This window comes from Ptychodera flava, chromosome 1 (assembly GCF_041260155.1).
Source record: "Ptychodera flava strain L36383 chromosome 1, AS_Pfla_20210202, whole genome shotgun sequence".
Lineage (NCBI taxonomy): Eukaryota > Metazoa > Hemichordata > Enteropneusta > Ptychoderidae > Ptychodera > Ptychodera flava.
The window spans coordinates 28,816,227-28,830,678 of NC_091928.1; the positions used below are offsets into that span (position 1 = coordinate 28,816,227).

General features: G+C 37.3%; 2 protein-coding genes across 3 annotated transcripts in view; both read right to left on the reverse strand.

The window, feature by feature from the left end:
- Positions 1 to 940: 940 nt before the first annotated feature.
- Positions 941 to 9,972, reverse strand: LOC139134495 (S-adenosylmethionine-dependent methyltransferase Rv2258c-like). The gene is made up of 4 exons (XM_070701357.1): positions 9,771 to 9,972; positions 7,739 to 7,950; positions 6,441 to 6,560; positions 941 to 3,399 (listed from the first exon to the last, which is right to left on the reverse strand). Exons 1-4 carry the CDS (start codon positions 9,953 to 9,955, stop codon positions 2,831 to 2,833), a joined length of 1,086 nt encoding a protein of 361 aa, XP_070557458.1. The 5' UTR covers positions 9,956 to 9,972; the 3' UTR covers positions 941 to 2,830.
- Positions 9,973 to 11,978: 2,006 nt separating this feature from the next.
- The window catches only part of LOC139134647 (transcription factor ETV7-like), a 36,895-nt gene continuing 34,421 nt past the window's right edge, over positions 11,979 to 14,452 (reverse strand). For both annotated transcript variants that reach the window (XM_070701607.1, XM_070701616.1), the window contains 3 exons: positions 14,055 to 14,179; positions 13,289 to 13,496; positions 11,979 to 12,830 (listed from right to left, as the gene is read on the reverse strand). In XM_070701607.1, coding sequence (XP_070557708.1) covers positions 12,490 to 12,830; positions 13,289 to 13,496; positions 14,055 to 14,179 — 674 coding nt within the window. In that variant the 3' untranslated portion in view covers positions 11,979 to 12,489. The remainder of the gene's footprint in view (positions 12,831 to 13,288; positions 13,497 to 14,054; positions 14,180 to 14,452) is intronic.

Genomic DNA, 14,452 nt, shown 5'->3' on the forward strand with positions numbered 1-14,452 from the left:
GCATCTGCCAGTAGTTTTAACGCAAGTTTCCATCCCATTTTACATTAATTGGTAATAATATGTTTAGCGGTTGGAATGTTCAGTTATTTGCAATATACATTTTGGCGGGAAAATAACAGATTTCGGTCACGTGACCTGACTTAGGTAATATATTATGTTAAATTTCAACTTAATCAAATGCCAAACATATTTTTGGAAATTTTCACAATTTTCTGACCAGGTCTGATTAAAAAGTATGTTCAAACTGATTTCACATGTAAGTAAGCCTAAGCCCATGCATTAACATACTTGTAGGTGTCTAAATATGATGGATTACTGACCAACTGAGGGTACATATGACCTGAATTTGCTGGACCATGACGCTACTTCCAAATTTGGTATACTCTTCGTCACAATTTATGAAGGACCTAACATTTCTGCCAAATGCAATGGTTCGTGGATTTAATTGTATGTCTGAGCTTGAGACGCTCACTAATCACTAATCTCTTCTCTCTGCATTCCTCGCTACTTGGTCTTGGACTGCTGTTGCTGCGTTTGCTGGAAGATAACGACGTTGTTGACCTCGGTGTCAATACTGAAGCCCTGGTGAGCAAAGTACAGACTGTGTGTCGAAAGAAAAGTACGTGGTATACACTTGGCCAGTTGCACCTGAACAGAGATAGTGTCTACATACAATAGAACTACCGTACAGGGCCTCTTGGACTAATTGGTGCCAGGACGAAGAACTGTGCATACGTGTTACAGCACATGACCTGAACGGGATCTGCATTGAAGTTGCGGGATTAAGGGGTTGTGAGCTCTGCGTATAAGTCGACACACGTACGGCAATGACAGACGCTTACTTAATCCAGGTTACTTTAGGTATAAATGCTGGCTTGAAAATTTTCCCATCTCCCCTATTAGCACAGAAGTTAGATAAGTTTTACCTAACTATTATTTTGTCAATTAATATTTATTTCATAGTAGTAGAATAAGCCATACATCTTCTAAACTGAAAAATATCGCTCTCTTCTGGAGAGGAACTAGAAAACATTCCAATTTTAATTCACTGGAAGAAAAATTGGCATTAAGTATTTACACTCTACATGTTTTAAGACTACAAAAATAGAGACGCGCTCCTGCAAATCAACTTGACCGTTTTTTTCGTCCAAACTATTGTCAGGAGAGTGAAATTAAAGCAGACTGCGCCTCACTCGCGGGCATGTATTCGGGCCCTCAAACGTTTCCAATACTCTTTAGGTCCACTACTAGTTGAGGTAAATTCTCCAGCATCTTATTTAATATGTGATAATCGACAATTTTTACTTTCCCCATTGAATAACACAATGATACAGGCCATCCTCAATATCAAGAATCGGTAAAATGGGGTATCTCGTTTCTCCATAACCAAATTTTGCTCGTTAATCCCGATTTTTATTCTTGAATTTAAGAGGGGCCGTTAATAGTTTTCATACGGAAAGTCTGAACAAAAGCTGTAAGTCTTTCAATATCGAAGCGCGTACTACATTATACCAAAGTATTATTTTTATATAAAAAAATTCTAATACAAAATAGCTTGAGAAGTTACATCGACACGTTTTGTCATTTTGCATTCATCCGTACAATTTATTAATTAAAGTCAGAACTTTCCGACAGACAAACATTACATAGTCGCAAGAAAAGAAATACACAATTACATGCTCAAGTCTCTGGTTCTCTCAATTCGTTTTTACCACCACTTACCACGTGGTACCACCACTAACTATCAGTAGTTCAGGATGGTCCTACTTAAATTTGTAAATCTCAAATGTCCCATGGACCTGGTAATGTATTACCTTGAATGAAAATGATTATTGGACCAGTTTAATGTCGTTTTTGCATGTAGACGAAAGCTGACGGCGATATATTTTGGCACAGTTAACCTTCGGAGAGAGAAGCTTTGATATATGTAAAGCTGAATAAGAACTCTATCTTGCAGTTTGGCCACTGCATAACACAGAGATGAGCTAAATTTAACTTGTGCATCAGACTGAAATGAATGTAATTGAAGTCACAAACTATCATCTTGAAGTTTGCAAATCACTGAAACTGCGAAAAAGGCAATCACCAATTCATAGGCTTGGAATATTTATCCAACAACATTTGAAGATAATGTCACCGTTAGGTATTGATCGGACAGAAAAGAGTACAATTGTCTTCCCTGTTTAGAGAAAGTGGCACACTGCGAAAAATTAAAAAAAAAACTCTATCCTTCAATTAATATAATAACTAAGTAAAAATAATATATACGTATATACTTTATTAACACATCATTTCATGGTAGGGATGAAAAGGGTAACATGAACTCAGAAAAAAAAAGTAATAACAGTGTCTCAGAAATCTCACGACAAATACAAGGAAAACGTGTTCACGAAGTCACTAAATACATATCGCAAAAGAAAAAAAGATAAAGAATACAGTCAGTGATTATTGTCGTAATGTTTTTTGCCGTAACTCTAGACATAATAATATATATTTTTGCCAAATTGATTCCCATGGTTTCCTTTTCCATAATAAATTTAAACTTATTTGTCAAAGACTTGAAATTGGCGCAGAGCTTTTCCGCTGCTGCAAATAAATGGATCCTTTAATCCTTATATAATATGAAAAGCAAATACAATGTCATCAAGTGGTAACTTCGTGTAGAAATGTATTTCCCTAGTAATAAGTTTACCCGTAGTGGTCATTGATGGCTGTAAAAGCAAATACTGGTCGAACATAATGTGAATTTAATTCAAAACAACCACGTTATAACAAATCTTGAGAATCGATAAGTAGCAAGTAGTATTGACGATCAAAATTTTTCTTCACTTTAATTCTTTTTACAGTAATAAGCTGTGTTCAAAGTATCGGCTTTTTCACTGAGGAAGCATTTTAAACCTACTTCTGCAAGCATTTCCAGTGCGCGTTCATTCCCCCTCATCGCTCCCAGTGCCATACTTTCACCATTACCCGCCAGGGACATTGGCAAACAGCGGAACAGACTAGCCGCGTACATGTGAGGCGCCACTGGGCAGTCCATATTTTTTGCAGGTTTGCCATGTGCTGTGATTTCAACCATTACGAAGTACCCTTCATCCTTAAGAACGTTTTTCACTCCTTTCAAGAACAGATCGGGTCTTTGCATGTCATGGACCACATCTCTGCAGTAGACAATATCAAATTTGGATCGCCAGTCTTGTCGTTCGACCGACTCTAATGCGTCACCGATGTGAAAGGTTACATTCTTCAGCTGCATAGATTCTGCCCTACATTTGGCTGTTTCGATACAGTTTTCCGCCACATCAATGCCATGGAATTCACTCTTCAGGAAATCACGTGCCATGAAGCAAAGGGGAGCGCCTCTACCACAACCAATGTCAAGGACAACTGATGACGTCTCTGAAAATGTACAAAATACATCGTTGAAAAATCTTTGCAACAAAATGGACCTCTTGTGACTATATTGGATCGTTCATCCAAAGATACATTTGACGCAAATTACTGTAATTAGTCGTATACACAATGTCACCAAATTGCCCATAATGACATAGAAATTTCCTGCAATGCATTAAGTCGTAAATTAATGTAATTGATGGTTATATGTAGGTTGTTGATAAAAAATAAATGACTCATCGATTACTCAAATAGATGTCCTTGGATTCTGGTCTCTTTCCAAACTGTACAAACCCACTCTTTCCAACATCAAAAATTTCCACAAATGAACTTTCTGAAACACCAATGGGGCATTGCCCATAATGACATAGACGTATACACGATGTCACCAATTGCCCATAATGACATAGAAATTTCTATGTCATTATGGGCAATTTGACCATATCATAGGAAGTGTTGTTCACTGTTTGTACCATTGACTTATTTATATACTTGTAGTATTATTCCAATGGCGCATACTCTTTTTTCCAGTTAATTCTTCCATTGGAATTTATATCATAATATTATTAAGTACCCACACTAAATTGATCTTAACATTCACTTTTCATTGACTTCGAAATAAAAATACAATGTAACGAAAGGCTTGGCACTTTTTTACAAGGAATAACTTTAGTACTTTTAGATTACTTTATAGCAAACGTTCTCCGTTTTTGTACACTGTTATTTTATTTCTACGGCAAAGTCACTCTTTAATGGAGTACACCTGGCCCCAGGGCCAATGTATAGCGTTCACACACACAGTCTGGGTCTAGTCAAATGAGTGTCGACTCTAAACCAACCTCATACCAGGGTTGACTCAGGGGTGACCTGAACATGTTAGTGTGAATGTGGTGGTTATCTAAAGGCTACTCATTAGGCTTGAACACGCTTAGCCTGTTAGTTTGACATCGTCTGTATACATTTAACCCTTTCAGGCCTGACTTTCTGGTAACATATCAGAGCTACCCCTATAAATAGGGGTTTTGGCCTGAAAGGGTTAATTGTCTCTCCAATGAGCCTTGTTTTAATAGGTCCCTCTGCTATTTGAATTTACGCCTCTTGAAGACGGCTATTACACATTACATTGGAGTCAATCATCTTGAAAAATATTGCGAAACATATGTTTATTGAAACTGCAGAAGGTTTACTGAGACACGAGAGAACCCGTTTATTTAAAACAAACAAGGATAATATTTCTATTTGTTTTAAAACACAGCTTTTCTTCAAAGGTTACTCAAGTCCAGGGGACAAGAATTCGTATCTAAGGTAATAACTAAAAAGAATTCAGGGGACTTTGACCAACTCCCTTATGCTATGTTTCTCTTAACAGATATGTTCATCACGATTGAAACTAATTTGGGAAAATCGCGTTTTTATATTTTTTCAAATTTCTCAAAAGCGTTGGATGGCGTATAGCTGCATGTTGCAGCATGATCTCATCAGTTTAAACAATCCTGGTATATCCAATTATCTACACCACATCTACCCAGATGATTTAGAAATAAAAGAAACAACTGAAAGTGTGGACTCAGCTTCATACCTAGACGTATTGTTTGAAATTAGACAAAATACACTATATACTAAGCTGTATGACAAAAGAGACGATTTCAATTTTGAAATCATAAACTTTCCCTTTTTGTCGAGCAATATACCATCATCTCCAGCTTATGGTGTGTATATTTCACAACTTCTTAGATACAGTAGAGCATGCAATTCATATGAAGACTTTCGAGTTAGACACAGCCTATTAGCTCAAAAGTTAGTGAGGCAAGGGTTCTCAGAAAGTAGATTAGTGAAATCATTTAAGAAGTTCTACGGTAGATACGGAGATGTTGTATCAAAATATGACCTGTCTGTTACTCAAATGATGAGTGACAGCATACCAAATTTTGACTCACAAAAGTAATTTGGTGAATTCACCAAATAACAATGGATTTGTCGCTTTGGGTCAATCTTGACGGGTGCGGCTAGCTGGCAGGGTACGCTTACCCATTCCGGACACCTGGTACCACCACTACTTTGTGGTTCAAGATGACCCCATTGCCTTTGTCATTTTCAATATGTTCCTTGGACCTGGTAACTTTCTTAGTTACCTTGAATGATAACGATTATTGGACCTGATTTGATGTCTATTGCAATATTACAACTTACTCATAAAAATACTGCATTGCTTAAAGAAAAAAGCAGATTGGCTTACATTTGCAGATTATTTCGACATTAGTTCAGTATCCAATCATCCCAAATAAGTTCCAATCGTGTTATTTGTTGAACTATACTCACTGAAGGAGTTCAATATAGGATTTTGTAGCAATAACCCGTTAAAGCAAGAAACGGCTTTTCAGTCAGACATTTGGGATCGTGTCTCTTCAGTCTTGCGTGTTACTTCAAGATTTTGGAAACTCCAGCAGTATTAATTTTAAGACTTTTCAACACCTTCACTGCAACGCTGGATCTATTCTGCGGACTTTGTGCAACCTCAAGCCCACAAGCAAGCCAAAGGACTGCTTACTCCGTCTCAATGTCCGACACTGGAGCTTTGCCGTCCCAGCTGAGATAAGTGGACTGTAATTTTTTACAGTTTGTAATCTATCCCTTGACTTAGCGCTTAGTTTTATTTATTTTTCGTAATAAATTACGTTTAAAAGGAAACCGCCGAGTTCACCGTTTTGTTCGTTTTCTCTCACGTAACAAATGCCCATGTTATTTAACATGAGGCTTGGCATTCACATTATAATTACATTCACATCCATGGTTGAGCTACAAGATATTATGTTATATGCTAATTTACTCCCACATTCCTTGTACAAGTAGCAAACAACCACACATCTCCTACTGAGTGTAATCTTAAAAGCTGTTGCCACGAAGGCTTCAATGTGGTACGACGCCATGATTTGTCTCAATTTTCTTCACTTCTTTTTTCACGTCTTCTCATACACCTTTGAATTCCCTGACATATTTAGATTGTTCGATAACTGACACGGTAAAGGCTGACATTTGAGAGCTCTTACCTAGTAGTCGTTTAATCTGCTCCACGTTGGTGAGATCTTTGGGAGGTTTACCGCCCAGAAACGTCATAGCAAGAGCCTCAATAAAAGGTGGGTCCAAGGTATACTTCAAATACGAGATACCTGAAACATAAGTCACCTAGGTCATGATAAACAAATCCACATGTTTTAGACATCTGTCCCATACTGTCGAGTTTTGTGTCACGTAACAGCATACATTCTATCAATCTCTTACAAAGTCTCTTAAAATACTGAGTGTTGTTCATTGATCATTCTTCTCAAAAATAACAAAGACATAGTCTATTTGCTGCAATTTCAATTTTGCTCTGGGTAGGAAACAACCTACTTGATGTCGACAATCTTAATGCATGAGAGAATGCATGATTTAATTTACTATCTGTCTGTCTGTCTGTCTGTCTGTCTGTCTGTCTGTATGTATGTATGTATGTATGTATGTATGTATCTATGTATCTATCTATGTATCTATCTATGTATCTATCTATGTATGCATCTGTGTACAGGGCTTTGCAGGCTTCCTTCCCGTTTCAACGTCTGGTATGCACCCATTGTGTGCAATGAACGCATGGGTTTTTATCTAGCATAAACAACAAGTTCACATAAAAGTGATGATATCTTTCCTCAGATTACACTAGACTAATTACTGTCGGAGGATGTGTTTGTTTCTATTGATGCTATTGGTAGTGACTTTTAAAGACTAGTGCATACACCAAACAAGAAATGTATTATAAAATGGATAACTGTAATATGTACTGGTGGTCACTTGTTTTATATTCTCTTGCCATGCAAGCTGTAATCTGAAGTGTGTCTGCTGCTAAAGGCCTAATTTCTTAATAATAGCAGCATCTCTTGTACGGCATCCTGGTGTTTATGTAAGATAAAAAGTCCATGCATTCTGTGCACACAAAGTGTGCTTACGAGACATCGAAATGGGAAGGTAGGCAGCAAAGCCCTGTATGTATGTATCTATTTATATATGTATCTACGTATAATTATGTATGTGTGTATATATGTGTGTATCTATCTGTATATCTATCTATGTATGTATCTATGTATGTATCTCTGTTTGTGTATATGTATATGTGTATCTATGTTTCTATGTGTCTATATCTATATATATACGTATCTATGTATGTACCTGTGTATGTATCTGTAATATATATGTATGTGCCTATGTACGTACATTTATCTATCTATCTATCTATTTATCCATCCGCCCATTTATCTATCCATGCATCAATCCATCAATTCTTTCATCAATGTACGCATGAAGGTATGCCTACCATTGGGTCCTTCCTTCTTGAAGCACTCCACGAGATCTTTATAGACTTCACACATCACGGGTAGTCCTTCACAGAGTATAGCCAACATGCCTCTTGATTCTGTTGTGCAGAGGGTCCTATATCTGCTAGCAGGTAGGTAGAAAGTGTCCCTCTCTGAGTCAGCTTCGACTATACTTGCAACAACCATTGCTCCAAGCCATTCACGGACGTACCTGGTCATGGAATGGTGTGATAATTTTTACCTTGCATGTAGCATGAAACTTATAATCAACACATTGAATTTGCTTGATGAAATGAGGAAGCTTATGCATTTCAGTATTTTTGTTGAGATTATTTAATTTCCATTGACTTTGTCATCTTACTAACTTTGCTGAGTCAAGATGATAAAAATGTGTTATTTTGTACAATTCCTGGACAATTTGAACTACTACGGATAAACTTTACAATTTTCCATTCAATGGCAGTCAAAAGTCTACATTTTTGACACAAACTAATGGTCAGGCAAGAATCTACATCTTCCACAAAGCAGTGTACATCATAGTTAAAAGACTGAAGAAGACAGAATGAAGCAAAGACCTTTGTTGTCAACCGAATGAAAGAGTCAAGGTTTGAAGAGGTTATTTTAAAATTTATTATGTTATGTTAAACTTTTCCTCAAATTTCTTCAAGGAATCTTTCAACAATTTTCTTTCAAAACCAGGAATAAAATCGGGGATCACAGCGCAAATTGTGTTAATGGAGAAACAAATTACCCAAGATTTAGCGATATTTGAAATTCAAAATGGCCGCCGTCCCTGTGTTAACTCTATGGAGCAAAATAAAATTTTCAAACTAAGACGGTGAAAACTTTTCTTACACCAAGACGTTTAAGATAACCCCCCACAAATGGTATATCAGAAGAGAATTGTAAAAGTCCAAATATCTGTCCCCGAGGCGCATCCTACCTTGAGTTGCATCGTTCATGTATTATAGAAATAATGGGCGATGCACTGACCATTAACGTTTATTTGTGGGCAATTGCAAGGGCGAGAGGAAAACCAAAAATTAACGGGCAAGGCTTGCCGAGCCCGTTAATTTGGCTTTCCTCGAGCCCGCGCCCATAAATAAACGTTAATGGTCAGAGCGGAGTCTGTTATTTCCATTATATTATCAGCGAACCCGAGAAAACCGTGAAAATTTTCGAAAATTTCAAGCGCGAACGACGACAGGGCCCCAGAAACTATCAATACGCGACGCACTGTCACGCGCGCTGTAAAAAAATTGGCAAATCCGGAGATGTTTTCAGAAAAAAGTATCTCAACTTGACCTACAAGTGCTCCGTTTTATTTTGTGATTGATTATGATTTACGTTTGAGCTGTAAAGTTACGATACTTTGAGTTGTTAATCTTATTATTCATATTCACGGGCATGTAAACAAACCATTACTGTGTATTTGTGGTCAGTCACGTGGTTCAGCTCGACCAATCAAAATGCGACGGGCAGGGCATCGTAATATAATGTCTGATATGTCTGATAGGTGTAAGGCGTTAGAAGGGTAATGCTTACACAACGTTTACTAATACTGTTGATAGCTCTGGATGGTCCACGTCAATGTCCAATTTAAATATTAAATATCTCGTGGACCTAAAAATGGTTTTTACCTTCAATTAAGGAATAATGTTAATGGACAGGGTTTTGTCGTAAAATTTCATTACTAACTCACCAGTGCAGTGGAGCTTATGCGCTCACCGTTTTCGCATGAAGGCACTGTAATCGGAGCAGTACTATAAGCGCCTGTGACCTCAGCCGTCAACAAACATATGAACAGATGGCCTCTGTACACGCAGGCCCGGTTGTTCCTTCACAATTCACGGCCGTTAAATTCAGCTTATTCATTTCACAGCAGAGAACTTTCGCTATTTTACCAAAGTCTTAGTTTTGACTCATAAATCAGAGAGTATGATGACTTGCACAAAAACTTATTGTATATTTGAAATTATGGTGAAAAACTACCAATGGCATTTGCACATTGTTCGTTTGTTAGATACCGACCTTTCTTTTAGTCCGGCCGCATCTGCAATTTCCTGGGACGTTTTGGCCTCACCAAGTGCCGCCATCGTATTGAACAGACCCGTAGCAGATCCTATGGCTACGCTGAGAGCAGTGTAACCTGATTGGGCCACTTCATTGAAACGTTTCTCGAAGTCTGCTTCGTGCTCACTGTTTCTGTCCGCCATGATTATTAAGTTTAACAGCTAAGCATCATGGGAGATTCTCCTCCGTTCCATCGGTACAGAATGCTGTATTTAGCAATTAAGATGATTGGAAACAATTTGGGAGAATATGATCTTTTAATTGTGTAAATTTATCAAAAGTGATAGGTTCCCTGTAGCTGAATGTTGCAATATTACAAATTACCAATAAAAACAAGCGAGTGTGTAATAATACTTGTTTTATTGTAATTTATATGAGGCGGGTTCGAGGCTGTGTTTGGGATATCGTGGAACGAGGCTACCCTTGGGTATCCTATTGTTAACTTTGACCTTTGAGCGTTCCCCAACCTCCCACCCAAACCGGGGACTTTGGCTTACAACCTGTAAACTTGTATTAAAGTAGTTGACCTTGAACCCTCAACACTGTGTGTCTGTCTCTTATTACTATTACTTTGTTATTGTTGTTGTTTATTGCTAGAGTAGCCAACATTTAAATCGCAAATAAAAAAGAAAAGTAGATGTGCTGATTAACCAACATTACTGCAATATCATCTGAGCAAATGCAATGCATGTGATGTCCAAGTTTCATGTGCATGTAAATTTTGCCCGCCAAAATTTTAGCGCAACTTTTTTAGCAATTTTTATAAATTTTTCTATAATTTTTTTGATAATTTTGGATCGAAGGGACATCATCTTCCATTTGCTAAAGGTTTTTATCAAAATTTGGCAAAAAATCTGAAAAAAAAAATTTGCTAGGGTATATTTTATAAAGGTGACAAAAATTGACTTTGACGCTCAAAGGCTTAATAGAATCCAGACACGGATATGTAAAATACTGAGTACGAAGATTTTGGAGAGTGAAAGAGTTCAAAGACGTTTTCGTCTGATCGGACGAATTCATTTTTTTAAGTATGTAGCTGTAATGGTGTATGTATGTGAAGTGAGAAATGGATGTAGAGTAAAACGTTGCGTATAGCGAGCGTGAGAGAAGGCACTGTTGAGTGTAGTCGTATAGTGCGAGTCATTTGTTTTAGTTTTTTTCATTGAAAGCGATTATCAATAGATTCAATTTCTGTTATTTTTTACTAGTTCTAACTTACTTTAATTGTCAAAAGAAATGTGACTGTAATAGTTTCCGTCATTAATCATTATCTGACCTATGCGACCCCCCTTATTTCTTATCTGATCTGCGCATATCCCATAATCCTTTCATGGCTATTAACTATACTTAACACTTCCACAATTTTGTAATTTTACGTCTCGTGACATATTGCCTTTTACCTGTCGTCAGGGAAGCGATGTTCTTAGCAGGGAGCCCAGAGCCTGAGGACGAATGGGGAGGCAGGAAGATGACTGGATCATAGAATCATGTACTCAGCTAACCAGTTGATAGGGCAACGAAGGGTGATGACTTCAACTCGGACTACTGTAGAGCTAAGTTTAACAGACTTTGTAAAATCCTTTTCCCCTGTCAGCAGAGGAGTAAACTTTTTCCTTTTTGATTATCATTTTTATAAATTTATATTTCTTATATATTTTAGTTGAATTTTTAAAATGATTTTACTTTATGTGTGTGTATTGTTATCGTTAAATGGGGAACAGCTGTCAACATCGCTCACATTAAGAGTTCTAGCTCCATATTAATTACCCACGGCCAATTTAGATCAAAGACTTGAAAATTAATTAAAAGACAAAATACGGCAAATAAATCAAAATCTTTACAATTTTTCAGTATGAGTGTGACAGAGGGTCGAACTCATCATTATAAAATCTTCAAAACGTTTCGAAATTCTCACGTCAGTGTCTGGCACGGCTCATTCTGCCTCTGACGTCATTTCATTTGACGATGTCATTCTAGTAAAAAACAATGTGTGTCAAAAATTTCTTGATAAAATAATGGTTTGAAGCAAATTCTGCACCTTTCCGAAGCCAACATAAATCAATATGAGCTAATAACGATTTTAAATGACACTCTTGAACATTTACGTGCATATTTTGACCACAGTTCTTCACACTACCAAAACTCACACTTTGTCAGTCTGAAAAGTTCTGATTTACGATGGAGATTTTATTATAAAATCCAAGTAAAAATAAATAAACCTTACAAAAAACTTCAAAAGTTTACAGACACAAACATTATAACCAGTACAATCATGAAGTTTTCTCTTCGTCGAAAATTTTCCTAAATTTTGAAAGAGTTGCCATTTGGTGTTATAGTTAGTAGCTTCAAATGAAACTTTGTTTTTGAAAAACGAGTGAACATATAGGATGTGGGTAGTTTGTGTACAATCATTGTGAACGATTGTCGGTAACAACAGGGAATGATGCATATTCATTTCAGATTCGTACTTAAAATTCAATTAGTCATCTCTCAATGCAACAAAAGAAGATTCGATTGATTTGTTTTACCACTGTAATTCAATGTGCCATCTCTCAATGCAACAAAAGATTAGATTGGTTTGTTTTACCACTAAAATTCAATTAGTCATCTCTCAATGCAACAAAAGAAGATTCGATTGATTTGTTTTACCACTGTAATTTTTTTTCAGAAAAAATCGCTACAGAGGACTGTATCTACTGAATGATGGACACCCGGACGAGCCAAAACTGAGTTGTGACATTACGTTTGGTAAGAAACGATAATGCAACTTCCGTTTCACTTTCTTCATGATGCCCTTTCCCGCGTAATCTCTCAACGCGCGCGCCATCTTTTGATACGTCATCCTCTTCCGGTTCTTCAACTTGCCCCACGCATGCGCGATCTCTTCCTTATGTTTAGAGAAAAACTTGAAGGTGCCGTCCCGTTTGTTCACCCACTGCAGTGATTTCGTCATCTTTTGATTGTTCAAACACTCAAGGATGAACCGCCAAAGTATTGGTTGGGTTTTGGATCTGTTTCCTTTTAAAACAGAAACAAAATTCCTGTAAATGAAACAAATTCTGATTCCGTACCTCTGATGAGGTGCGGACGCTTTTACACTAAAAATTCAAAACAAAAGTAAATTGCCACGAAAACAACTTCATTTCCGATCAAAAGATAAATAAGATATGAAGTCAGCCATTTTTGCCCTATTTCGTGAAGAGAAGTGGCACACGCCAAAACCGTTTGTCTGCAAGAAGGCATACTAATGACTTGCGCCCCCTACGGTGAAACATACGGAAAATGCTGGCCACATGAATATACATTTTCGTACAATAACGAGGAGACTACAAATTTAAAAAAAAACTACTTCTATCTACATTATGAGCACGTCACAGAAATATTTATCTGGCGAAAAATTTCGCCATGAATTTAAAATATGAATAGAATTTTTAAGTTTGTCATCTCAAAATAGCTTACTCAGTCTCATTACTTACGTTTAACATTTTTCTGCGATGTTGGCATATCCACCATGACGTAACCTCGTTCGCAGGCCCCTCTTTTGATGACCGCGTCTAAGGACGGTTCCACATCAGGTGGTGTAAAATGTGCCATGAGCGTATCGTCGAGTCTGCAGAAACCGTTGCCAGACATATGCCTGTTGTTTGGGTAGATGTGATTGAGCGGGAACTCAGGGTATTGGCCCTGAAACAAAAAGCGTTGAAGTTTGTCATGAATTTGAGATCAGGAGAGTTAGAAATAACATTGATTCCAAAGAATTTGTTTATCTCGCTGAAAACTGTAATCGGCACTAGTCGAATGCATGTTCAATTCTGAGTGATGTCTGAATTCTCGCTACATTGCTTCTGTCTTATGCTAAGGGGTCAAAGTGCATGAAAGTGAAATACATTGTGGATAAATAGTCAACTTCTCAGAACTGAGAGAGTTTGACAGAGTGATTTGATAATACTTTTAACGAAATATCAACCGATTTCACGGCAAAAGCTCTGTTTCTTTGAAACCAGCTAAACTCATGTATTTCTTCATCATAGGCATTTCTGGTGTAAAATCCCTGCATAACCTAAATTTGTACTTTGGCTTCTGTAATCTTATGTTTTTCAAGCCACATTTTTAAAGTATGGTCGTCCGCCCTCAGACTTTCATGGTTCACTTGAGTGGCAAAGCCATGTTATAAGGTATGAACCCCTAGTAACCGTGACGTTTGCGACAAGACAGCCGATAAAGTAAACAGCTGATATTAACCTGATACGCGTAGTCTTCACAACTCTCCGGCCACTGTGGATAATATTTGGTCGGGTCACGTGATGACGCATGCCTGTTGACCTGACAGTCCACAAGGTTACTTACATCTTCTGTGTTTACTCGAACTGTAAGACAAAGAGGAAAGTGACGTCACGGTAATTGCTATCGTGATGATGATCTATTCAAGTTATAACAACTATATTTCGTATAATTGTCATGACAAATGTACGCCATTTCCGTTTTTTCACTATATAAATTATTTTTTTGGTCTTCACCGTTAGGATGGGAAGGAAAGATCAATACGACATAAATGACCGAAACAGAAATATTTATTCAATTCCTAATATGATGTATCTTTTTTCAGTTATATTCCAATGTTGCTACTTTGAGTCGCGTCG

Coding starts and splice junctions, on each gene's coding strand:
- LOC139134495 (XM_070701357.1), bottom strand. CDS start 9,955: ATGGCGGACAGAAACAGTGAGCACGAAGCAGACTTCGAGAAACGTTTC. Junction 7,951..9,770: donor GCGGCCGGACTAAAAGAAAG/GTCGGTATCTAA, acceptor TTCCATGACCAG/GTACGTCCGTGAATGGCTTG. Junction 3,400..6,440: donor GCAGATTAAACGACTACTAG/GTAAGAGCTCTC, acceptor GTACATTTTCAG/AGACGTCATCAGTTGTCCTT.